At 37.8% G+C, this 12054-nt stretch overlaps 1 protein-coding gene across 3 annotated transcripts in view; it reads left to right on the plus strand.

Moving 5' to 3' along the window:
* The window catches only part of LOC131789123 (mucin-like protein), a 46586-nt gene that overhangs the window by 2062 nt on the left and 32470 nt on the right, over positions 1-12054 (plus strand). For 2 of the 3 annotated variants that reach the window (XM_066169616.1, XM_066169617.1), the window contains exons 2-8: positions 1049-1353; positions 2241-2376; positions 3293-3586; positions 6915-7022; positions 9108-9412; positions 10299-10434; positions 11362-11640. In XM_066169616.1, the coding sequence (XP_066025713.1) occupies positions 1049-1353; positions 2241-2376; positions 3293-3586; positions 6915-7022; positions 9108-9412; positions 10299-10434; positions 11362-11640 (1563 nt within the window). The remainder of the gene's footprint in view (positions 1-1048; positions 1354-2240; positions 2377-3292; positions 3587-6914; positions 7023-9107; positions 9413-10298; positions 10435-11361; positions 11641-12054) is intronic. The other variant, XM_066169618.1, reaches the window with a different exon arrangement.

Below are 12054 nucleotides of genomic sequence, written 5' to 3' on the forward strand. Positions count from 1 at the left end.
TTGAAAGTTTCTTCTATTATGTTTTTTTTTTGGTCACCCTTGAGGCATCATTCATTGTCATCGAAAAATCTAAAATGCGGTCCAATTTCTGCAAAAAACAGAAGGGAACACAGCAGACTGTAAAATGTAATAGCTACTTCAGAACAGTGATGAATAAAAAAATGACAACCAGAAAGACAGAAATAATTTTTAAATATTCAAGGGAAAGTTACGCAATACTTTGGCGACTTAATTAAGTCGTTATCGGAATAAAAAGGAGAAGAAAGATAAACATGTATTCAATTCATTGTATTTGAAAGGATTTCTAGAAAATTCATTAGCTTTTTTTCGCATTGTTCAAAAAATTGTATTCGTGCTGTTTATGTTATATCTCAAAATATACCTTCCACCGCTTGCCTTGTTAAGAAATACGAACAAGTTTCTTATAAAATGGTGTAAAATAATTTGCATCCACTAGCAGCACTTTAATCCTTACCAAGGAGAAGTAAAAACTAACTATTAACAAAGAAACTATTGGTGAAACATGTGAAACAAAATAATCTCAGGATAGAAATGATGAAATGATAAGCTGTTTCACAAATTGCGCTGTTAAGAATGCATCGCGCAGTTAATGCAGTTCGGTTTGAGTCGTACGTTATGGTTTTTTCCTTTGAAATCTGTTTTATACGATTGGCCCCCTTTCATAACACTATTAAAAGTTTCAACAGTAAATCAGTGTATCGAACGTGCCTGTGCGCGAATATCATATGATTATTCGTACTAACAGCGTTGTAATTTGGATTCTCATTTCATTATTGCACAATCTACAGCTCGGGAAAAAACTCTTCGACAGTTTGTAAGGAGTTCTGATAAAGTTAAGGGCTGGGCTGTAAAATAAACTGACTGAAGCTCAGCTTTTAAGCTTGTCTAAATCTGTTTACTGACCTCTCACACTGTGGCCTTATTAAACAGAGGTGGACTGAACATTCTACTAATCATATTTATTGTACCTTTGTGCGTGTAAAATTCTCGAAAAATTAAGCACATTTGTTTGATTGCAAACGTTCAGGTTCGTGTTCTGACACGCCCGTGGGTGTTCGTGATGAATTAAAAGTGATACCTGATAATTACATGACTGCAAGCTCGGTGCTCCCTGGTTTTCCAGCCAAAGATGGTCGCCTGGCCGGAACTGGCGCCTGGTGTCCGCTAACAAATGGTAGTGACACTGATCCATATCTTGAAATAAGCTTGGGTAAAAGCTACGTAATATGCGGCATCGAAGTGCAAGGAAAGCCTAATGCTTCAGAGTCTACAAACTTTACGCTCCAGTCTTCAACAAACGGGGCAAACTTTATTGAAGTTGACTCAGGGCAGGTAAATAATTGAACTTTAATTTTTATCAACTTGTTTCGCTGGCGGGTTTTTCAAATTGGTTTTATGTAAACGATTTGAAGATATCCATAATTTCTGTCGAGACTGGTCAGAATTTAATGTTTTAGACTGTCAATATCCACCTTAAAGTGGGCTCAAAATATTTTTCTTGTATTTGCGAAAATACTATTCCCACCGACCAGAGATCTTATAATTTGATCCTCAGATCATTTAATTATATACCCACAAAACCCGTCTTTTTTTTCTAGCACCGAGGTCATAGCTGGACTTGATATTCAATAGTCAGCATTACTAATAAAGCTTTTAAACCAACTTATATCAAAGTAGTATCACAACACAGCATAGCATTGCTATCGTTGTCTTTATACGTTCTCTTTTTCATCATAGCTTTTGTTTTCATTGATCTTTTTCTCTTTGAAACTCTGCACTTTCCTCATATGATATTTCAGAGTAGGAATTCCTTGGAATCTTTCGAAGTGGTAAACGCTACTTTCAACTAGAGAATTCCTAGTGAAAATGCAAAGTTATTTTTCATAGACTTTTTCCCTTGGTGTTGTCGTCCTGATTACTAGGTCCCTTGCGACTCTCATTACGATTTTCCCTGCCTCGAAGCTAAAGTCGATAACTTTTGCCTTTGACTTCCTTGTGTTAGCAGCCTACAGACTTGAATTCTGAATTCTTCTAGGTCCCCATATTGGGTGTCTATTAACAACCGATTGTTATTAATGAGTATTTAGAACTAAAACACGACATGTGAAATGGTTTCGAATTTTTTTAAAAACTGAGAAGAGAATCAATAGCTTTAATTTCCCTTAATCCTGTTTCTTTTAATGGATTTTGAAGTATTAACGTTTTCGGTACGTTTCCAGACCTTTAATGCCTCTTCAGCTGGTGGTGATGTCGCTACATTCCATGTCCTGGCAACAAACGTAACTGCAACACATCTGCGGTTTAAGCCAGTTTCCAACGTTACATGCCTGAGAGTGGAGATTTACGCTGTTCCAGGTATGTTCTATAGCGATATGATTTTTGTCATAATGATAAGTTGTGTATCACATGACGATTGGAGTACGAAATAGTCTTTATAATGTTAGTGGAGACTAGCGAAACATTAGCTTAACACAAGTGTTACTACCGGGGGAAACGGTAACGCAAAAATCAACATGAGTGCCCGATAGGGAAAACTATATCCTGCGTAGATGGTTGTTAAGGAGCAGTTTTCGTTAAACCAGATTTGGGAGAGAGGGTTTACGAAATATCTTATTCCACGCTACTCACTGAGGAAACAGCATGATACGTCCAATTTATTTATTTATGACCCGGTGTTGCTGTTCAGTCAAGAAAACGCGGACGCCATTCTTATTGCTTCGATGCTTTTAGGTTTTGTGGCTCAACGTTTCGACTGTGTCTTTAAACTAACTCCAAAATACACACAACGACCAATCAGAAGAGCTAAAAGTGCCATAAGGAGCCGATGAGAAATTGGAAACGTAATGACACGGAGACAGCCTGAAGGGCGGAAAAATGCCAGTTATCAAGTTACAATTGATTGTATTTTTGTCTCTGATTGATCGAAAAGATGCGCGTGGTGTGCGTTTTTAAGACTGATCGCAGAGCAAACTATAACAAAGTCGACTCAATCCCAGATTGATGTTGACACTCAACAAATCTTTGAAACCAACTATAGCTAAGTGGCGCAGGGGAGGAGGGGGGGGCTGATGCGGAAGGCGGTCCCATCAGGTGGAGTCACTAGTTTTCGAGTTTAATATTTGGGAATCGTGAATTACGAGATATCGTTTATAATGAATCATGAATATCGAAATAAAATTGGGCAGGAATCACTGCTCTGCAGGATCAGATGATTCTTCGATGATGACGTTCATTCTGATCGTTTTTTTTATTTTCATTCCTTTAATCTCAGAGAATGTTACCATCACTTGCCAGGCGTCCAACATCTTGGTAGAAATTCAAAAATCATTATTTACTGATACTGATAATGATACTGAATTCGCCGCGACTGACCTGGCTCTCAATGACAGAGACTGTAATGCTACCAATGGTTCAAACACTTTCGACTTTGACATTATCCATGGGACATGTCAAACTGCGCTCAATTACTCAAAGGATGGCGAAAGAGTATTTTACCACAACGTTGTCTTCGATACTAAAGCAGATCCGGACGATCCCGAATTTAACATAATTTGCACTTATTCAAGTAAGTATGTTAAACTCGTCTTTAGAGCTCATGGAGTGGGTTATCATAAACCGGTACCTCGTCAGGCTTTTAAAAGGCCTATGGGCGAACATTACCAAGTGTTCCTTGATAGGTCCCGTAAAGATAATTAGGGGGTTCGTATTTTGGAAGATCGATAGGTCTAGGCATGAAAAATGAAGAGATATCATGACAAATAAGTGGACTCGCGGATGTAAAAAATTATGGATCTACTAACAAGTTTGGCTCAAACTTTTGTCTTTGGAGAACGTTGAAGAATATATCCTTACCTCTAGACTTTGATGCAGTATAGCTTAGTACTTCAACTTGTTTTCTGTGATGTTTCTTCCTCAAAAAAAAAAGTAAATTAAAGTATGTATATATGTATATAAATGTGGGGGTGGAGTCTACCTTGGCATAGAGTGCTCAATGCTGTGGTAGCAGAGCTAAGTATACATAAATTAAAGAATTAAAGAGGACGCATCAATTCTCTGTGACTCTGAGTTTCGCGCCTAAGCGCTCGTCAGACAGGCAGTTCTGTCTGACGAGCGCTTAGGCGCGAAACTCAGAGTCACAGAGAATCAATGCGTCCTCTTTAATTCTTTAATTTATATATATATAGAGAGAGAGAGGCTGTGTATTGATTTCTCCATTTTACAGTGCTCGATACGTAGGAGTAGAGCGCGATATATATTGCGGTAAGGGATAGTCTCTCGGTATAGTCTCTCTGTATAGTCTCTATAGTCTCTCTCGCAATATATATATATATATATATATATATATATATATACATATATATATCTGAAGGTTGAACTAATCAATAAGACAACTTTTCTGTGACTCTGAGTTTCACGCTTACGCAATCATCAGACAGACTTAAATATATATAGAAAGATTCTACGGATTTTATAAACAAATTAGAAGATTTGAATGCAAAAGGCCCACTCCCTGAGGGGTCCTTACTTGTGTCTTAGGATGTAGTCTCAATGTTTCCGAACATCGACAACAATCTGGATATTTCAGCAGTTAGAAGGGCACTTAATTCCAGATCTGTTAACATTCCTTCCACTGATTGCTTAGTTGAAGCCGTTGAAATTTGCCTCAGGGTTAATAATTGCTAGTTTTCTGGTCAGAGTTTTGTTCAGAAACATGGCACGGCCATGAGACCGAAAACACCTGCAGTTATGCAGATCTGGCGATGGGCGTCATCGATGAGAAAGCCAAATTTGGAGGTAGCCTGAAACCTATGCTTTGGTGGAGATACAGGGATGATATTTTTGACATTTGGACTCAGGGTTTACCGAAATTATTGGAATTTACTGATTATATTAACGGTTTGTATCCAACTATCAAATTTGAATTGGTTTACTCTGACAATCATTTGAATGTCCTTGATTTCACGTTGCATTTTCGTGACGGGTTTATTAGCACTGATGTTTATGCTAAACCCACTGATAGTTACCTCTACCTACCTTTTTCGAGTTCACACCCCGTACGTTGCAAAAGAGTAGTCCTCTTCGGGGTAGCTTTAAGAATCAAACGCAATTGTTCTACTGACGACTTTTTACAAAATAGGTGTAAGGAATACAAAGGGTATTTGAAATCACAAAATTATCCAGCGGAGCTTGTTGATAAACAGTTCGACAAAGCTCTTAGTATACCAAGGGCTGAACGTTTGAGGAAAAAGGTCAAGCCAGCAAAGAAAGTTTTTCCATTGATGCTCGACTAAAATCCAATTTTGCCAGATATCCAAAAAGTTATTAAAAAGCACTTTTATCTATTACAATCCTCACCAGAAGTCAAAGAAATTTTTCCATCGAAGTCGATATTTCCCACTTATCGTAGAACCAAAAATCTTAAGGAGATGTTGGCGCCACCAAAATTTCGGGTAACCTCCAGTGGAAATTAGGGTGAAGAAAACACAGGTTATTCAAAATGCTATTTAATTCAAGCTTCCAAATTTCAAAGTTCGGCAACCGGTCGTCAATATTCCATTCAACAGGGGCTGTCTGTCTGTCTGTCACAGAATGTTATTTATTTGGCCACTTGTGCCAATGCAACCTGCAATATGTAGGCTCCACCTCGACTGAATTTAAAGTAAGATTTCGTAACCACAAGTCGAACATGCTTAAGAACAAAAGAACTTGTGAGTTGGCCATCCATTTTAATGACTCTGAACATGAAATTTCTCAAATCAGTTTTAACAAATTAGGTCTTTTGAAAAGTCTTTACATCTTGAACGATTATTACTCATTAGATAAGCCTATTGGGCCGTGCAATTATTCACCCTTAATCCTCATGGTCTCAACAAACGGCGAGAATTTAGATCAAAACACCGCATTAATTACTACAATTGAGTAGCTGTGATTTGCCATTTTTCCAACATGACGTACATTAAAAAAGGGGCCTTGGAGGGGAGATTGTTGCTGCGGTTTAATGGCCCTTTCCTGGGATCCTGTTGTAATTTTTGCCTGATTGCATTCATTCAGAGGCCTTCAATGGGGAGCTTGTTACTCCGGAGTAAACACTACAAATTAATTTAGATTCTTTTTTTTTCTCTCTAGTTTTTGTCACTTATTTTTATTCACCTTATTTGTACTCACATATCACCCTTAGTTCTTTATTTGCCTTTCATTGTTTAACCCTTCTCAGTTTGTAATTTAGACCTATGCTGTATTACGTAACCTCAATCTTAAAATTTCGGTTTTGTATATAAGTCGCAATCATTTTAAATAGTTTTTTAGTTTTTAATTTTTAACCTGAAGAAGGCCGAACGGCCGAAACGTCGTGCATTAAACTCGTCCAGAACAGTCAAGAGTTGGCCTCTTCGTTACGTCCATATAGTACACTTAACTATATATATATATATATGTATGACAAGTAAAAACAGGAAAACCTAAAGACAGGAAAATTAGGATACTGTACAACTGTAGACAGCTAAAACAAAACATACTCATACATTACCGCATTGAGTCAATTTATGTCACAGGAAGTTTGGAAGTAACATGAATCCGAGTAATGTAGGTGAGGTGGATCCACAAACGAAAAAGGAACGATGCGCATGTCTCGCCCCACAACAGCCTTCTCGATGGTGAATTTCGACTATCACTGTGATCGGCATACAAATCGGCGTTATCAAACAAGAACGTCAGATTAAATGATTAAATTCAAAGGAATCAGAATACATACCCTGAGCATTCCGTCATCTCATACGCTCATTACTGCTTCACAGGAGCCTAGAATTATGACCAACCTCAAAAAAATTGAAACAAAAGCCGTAAAACTTAACTTCAACACTTACAGTTGCTTAATCGTTGCTTCTTTTTTGCAGATTATTGCAAATTTGGTCCTTGTCAGAACGGCGGAACCTGTTTGCCGGATGGAGATAGCTATATCTGTGTCTGTGCTGCTGGCTACGGCGGTATTAACTGCACAACAAGTAAGATGGTTTCTCCATTCTCTCATTGCAGCTAATTGAAGTGTAAAGGCAACAATAATATTTTACACAAATCTCTTGAATTCGATCCTCGTGTAGGTGCATTTCGGGAGTACACGTAACGGAGCTAAAGCGAGTCTAAGATATAACGCATCGAGGTTTCAACATCCCCCTCCCCCGGGCAACCCACGGGTATTTTACTGTCGTCGTGCCCGTGAGATGGGAAATTGGAACCTTCCGCGGCTGGGGTGGTGAACTTGAACCGGATATGTCAAGTCTTTCCTGTGGAATTTACGTGTTTTATCTTCAAAATGTGGAGGGTTGAGGACTTCATTTTCGCGAGCGAATGGCTCAGAAGTAAAGGTCTACAAGGTCGAGAGTTTAAAAGCTTGGTAAATGAGTAGAAAGTCACGATCGCTGAGTTTTCCTTTTTCAAAAAATGAACTGGGTGGGAAATTTGAACATAATTTTGACCCCGAGGGCGGGAATTTGAAGGAACTAATTTTCAAGAGTTTTATTTCCCGAGGGTAGGGAAGTCGAAGTTTCGAATTGATCGACGCATAAGCACAAAATTTGTCTCGATACTTGCTCAAGCCCACACTGATTGAATTTCGCTTGCTATGATCAGTATTGAAAAATTTGCTCATTATTTATGGTCAGTTCTTAAGCAGACGAAAAAGACTTGATCTTATCGAGTTTTTAAAATACTGCGTTTTAATAGTAAAATTGATAAAAATTATTTGATCATTTTCTTTTCGCGAAAGCAAGGACGAATTGCAACAGATGGTTTTTCTGATATTATTAATAATTTATCATGGGTGAAAACTTCTGCATTTTAGTTACACAAACTTAGCAACTTATTCGCCTATATAGAGACGGATTTCATCATTTCATTTCTGCTCTCAACTTCCCGTCGTTCTAATAACTTCCTGCGTCCACTATTACTCGTTCGCGTGACATTTTTTTTTACAAAAAAACCCGAAAAACTTATTAGAAAAGCAGGTAACAATTAGTTTTCTTAGCTACGCTCGAAAGTTTCTCCTGCTTTTGTTTTTTTCTCACCCTTAAAGCATCATTCACGTTTTGCCATCGAAAAATCATTGAATGCGGCCCAATTTCTGCAAAAACAGAAGGGAACACAGCAGACTGTGAAGTGTAATAGCTACTTCAGAACAGTGATGAATAAAAAAAATGACAACCCGAAAGACAGAAATAATTTTTAAATATTCAAGGGAGGGTTACGCAATACTTTGGCAACTTAATTAAGCCGTTATCGGAATAAAAAGGAGAAGAAAGATAAACATGTATTCAATTCATTGTATTTGAAAGGAGTTTTAGAAAATTCATAAGCGTCTTTTTGCATTGTTCAAAAAATTGTATTCGTGCTGTTTATGTTATATCGCAAAATATACCTGCCACCACTTGCCTCGTTAAGAAATCCGAACACGTTTCTTATAAAATGGTTTGACATAAATTGTATCCAGTAACATCATTTTAATACTTACCAGAGAGAAATAAAAATTAACTATTAACAAAGAACCTATTGGTGAAAAATGTGAAACAAAATAGTCTCATGATAGGATTGTTATGTGAAATGATAAGCTGTTTCACAAATCGCGCTGTTAAGAATGCATCGTGCAGTTAGTGCAGTTCGTCTTGATTCGTAGGTTATGGTTATCCCCTTTGAAATCTTTTTTATACGATTGGCCCTCTGCCATAACATTATTGAAACTTTCAAAAGTAAACCGGTGTATTGGACGCTCCTGGGCACCAACATCATATGATTATTCGTACTAAAAGCATTATAATTTGGGTTCTCATTTCATTATTTCACAAACTGCAGCTCGGGGAAAAAAACTCTTCGACACTTTGTAAGGAGTTTTGATAAAGTTAAGGGCTGAGCTGTAAAATAAACTGACCGAAGCTCAGCTTTTAAGCTTGGCTAAATCTGTTTACTGACCTCATATACTATGGCCTCATCAGACAGAGGTGGAATATTCTACTAATTTTGTGCGCTTATGTTTTGCACCTTTGTCCGTGTAAAATTCTCGAAAAATTAAGCACATTTGTTTGATTGCAAACGTTCAGGTTCGTGTTCTGACACTCCCGTTGGTGTTCGTGATGAACTAAAAGTGATACCTGATGATTACATGACTGCAAGCTCGGTGCTCCCTGGTTTTCTAGCCAAAGATGGTCGCCTGGCTGGAACTAGTGCCTGGTGTCCACAAACAAATGGTGGTGACACTGATCCATATCTTGAAATAAGCCTGGGTAAAAGCTACATAATATGCGGCATCGAAGTGCAAGGAAAGCCTAATGCTTCAGAGTCTACAAACTTTACGCTCCAGTCTTCAACAAACGGATCAAACTTTATTGAAGTTGACTCAGGGCAGGTAAATAATTGACCTTTAATTTTTATCAACTTGTTTCGCTGGCGGGTTTATCAGATTTGTTTTATGTAAACTATTTAAAGATATCCATGGTTTCTGTCGAGACTGGTTTGAATTTGATGCTTTAGACTATCAATTTCCACCTTAAGGTGGGCTCAAAATATTTTTCTTGAATCAGCGAAAATATTATTCCTACCGACCAGGGATATTATAATTTGATCCTCAAATCATTTAATTATATACGCGCAAAACCCATTTTTTGCCTAGCACCGAGGACATAATAGCGAACTGGACATAATATTCAATAGCCAGCATCACTAAACAGGTTTTTAAACCAACTTATATCAAAAGTAGTATCACAACACAGCACAGCATTGTTATCGTTGTCTTTATACGTTTTCTTTTTCATCGTAGCTTTTGTTTTCATTAATTTTTTCTCTTTAAAACTTTGTACTTTCCACAAATGATATTTCGAAGTGGGGAATTTTTCGGAATTTTTCGAAGTGGTAAACGCTACTTGCAAATAGCGAATTCCTAGTGAAAATGCAAAGTTATGTTTTTCATAGACTTTTTCCCTTGGTGTTGTCGTCCTGATTACTAGGTCCCTTGCCGCTGTCAATTACGATTTTCACTGCCTCTAAGCTGAAGTCTATACCTTCTACCTTTGACTTCCTTGTATTAGCAGCCTATAGACTTCAATTCTTCTGGGTCCTTCTCCTGGGTTTCTATACAACAGATTGTTATCGATGAATATTCGGTACAAAAACACGACATGTAACATGGTGTCGACTTTTTTTAAGACTTATTATAGAATCAATAAATTGAATTTCCCTTAATCCTGTTTATTTTTATCGATTTTGAAGTATTAACGCTTTCGGTACCTCTCCAGATCTTTAATGCCTCTTCGGCTGGTGGTGATGTCGCTACATTCCATGCCCTGACAGCAAACGTAACTGCAACACATCTGCGGTTTAAGCCAGTTTCCAACTTTATATGTCTGAGAGTGGAGATTTACGCTGTTCCAGGTATATTCTATAGCGATATGATTTTTATCATAATGATAGGTTGTGTATCACATAACGATTGGAGTACGAAATAGTCTTTATAATGCTCTCGCTAATGTAGATAAGGGAAACACAAGCTTGACACAAGAGTTATTACCGGAGGTAACGGTAGCGCAAAAATGAACACGAGTGCCCGATGGGGAAACTATATCCTGCGTAGACGGTTGTTAAGAAGCAGTTTTTGTTAAACCAGGTTTGAGAGAGAGGGTTTACGAAATATCTTATTTCACGCCACTCACGGAGGAAACAGCAAGATACGTCCTATCCGGGTTTACATAACCCGGTTTTGTTGTTCATTCAAGAAAACGCGGACACCATACTTATTGCTTCGATGCTTTTAGGTTTTGTGGCTTAACGCTTCGACTCAGTGTCATTAAACTAACTCCAAAGCACACACAAAAACCAATCAGAAGAGCTCAAACTGCCATTGTGAGCTCATGAGAATTTGGAAACGTAATGACTTGGAGACAGCTTGAAAGATGGAAAAATGCCAGTGATCAAGTCACAATTGATTGTATTTTTGTCTCTGATTGAGCGAAAAGATGCATGTGGTGCGCGTTTTTTAAGACTGATCGCACAGCATAATGTAACAAAATCGACACAATTAGAATTAATCTCGACACTCAATTGGAAACAAATCTTTGAAACCAACTAAAGCTAAGTGGCGCGGGGGAGGAGAGGGGGAGGGGGGCTGACGCGGTCCCATCAGATGGAGTCACTAGTTTTCGAGTTTAATACTTGAGAATCATGAATTACGAAATATCGTTTATAATGAATCATGAATATCGAGATGAAATTGGGCAGAAATCACTGCTCTGCAGATCAGATGATTCTACGATGATGACGTTCATGCTGATAGTTTTTTCTTTTTAATTCCTTTTATCTTAGAGTATGTTACCTTCATTTGCCAGGCGTCCTACATCTCGGTAGTAATTCCAAAATCATTATTTCCTGACCCTCCTCCCACCGCGACTGACCTGGCTCTCAATGACAGGAACTGTAAAGCTATTGGTTTTTCAAATACTTTCTACTTTTACATTACCCATGGGACATGTGGAACTGCACTCAATATCTCAAAAGATGGAGAAATATTTTACCACAACGTTGTCTTCGATACTAGAGCAGATCCGGATGATCCCAAATTTGACATAATTTGCCCTTATTTGAGTAAGTACGCTATCATAAAACGGTAGCTCTTGGGCTTTTAAAAAGCCGACGAGCGAACATTTCCAAGTCTTCCTTGATAGGTCCTGTAAAGATAGTTAAGGGGTTCGTATTTTGGAAGATCGGTAGATCTAGCCATAAAAAGATGAAGGGAATCATGAAAAATAAGTGGACTCGCGGATGTAAAAAATTACGGATCGACTGACAAATTTAGCTCAAACTTTCGTCACTTATAGAAAGATGAAGAATCTACCCTTACCTCTAGACCTTGATGCAATATAGCTTAGTACTTCAGCTTGTTTTCTGTGATGCTTCTTCCTCAAAAAAAAGGAAATTAAATTATAGAAATGTAAAGTATATAGATATATATAGGGAGTCTGTGTATTGATTTTTCCGTTTTACCGTGCTCGATACGTA

The sequence above is a fragment of the Pocillopora verrucosa genome, chromosome 7 (genome assembly GCF_036669915.1).
Source record: "Pocillopora verrucosa isolate sample1 chromosome 7, ASM3666991v2, whole genome shotgun sequence".
Lineage (NCBI taxonomy): Eukaryota > Metazoa > Cnidaria > Anthozoa > Scleractinia > Pocilloporidae > Pocillopora > Pocillopora verrucosa.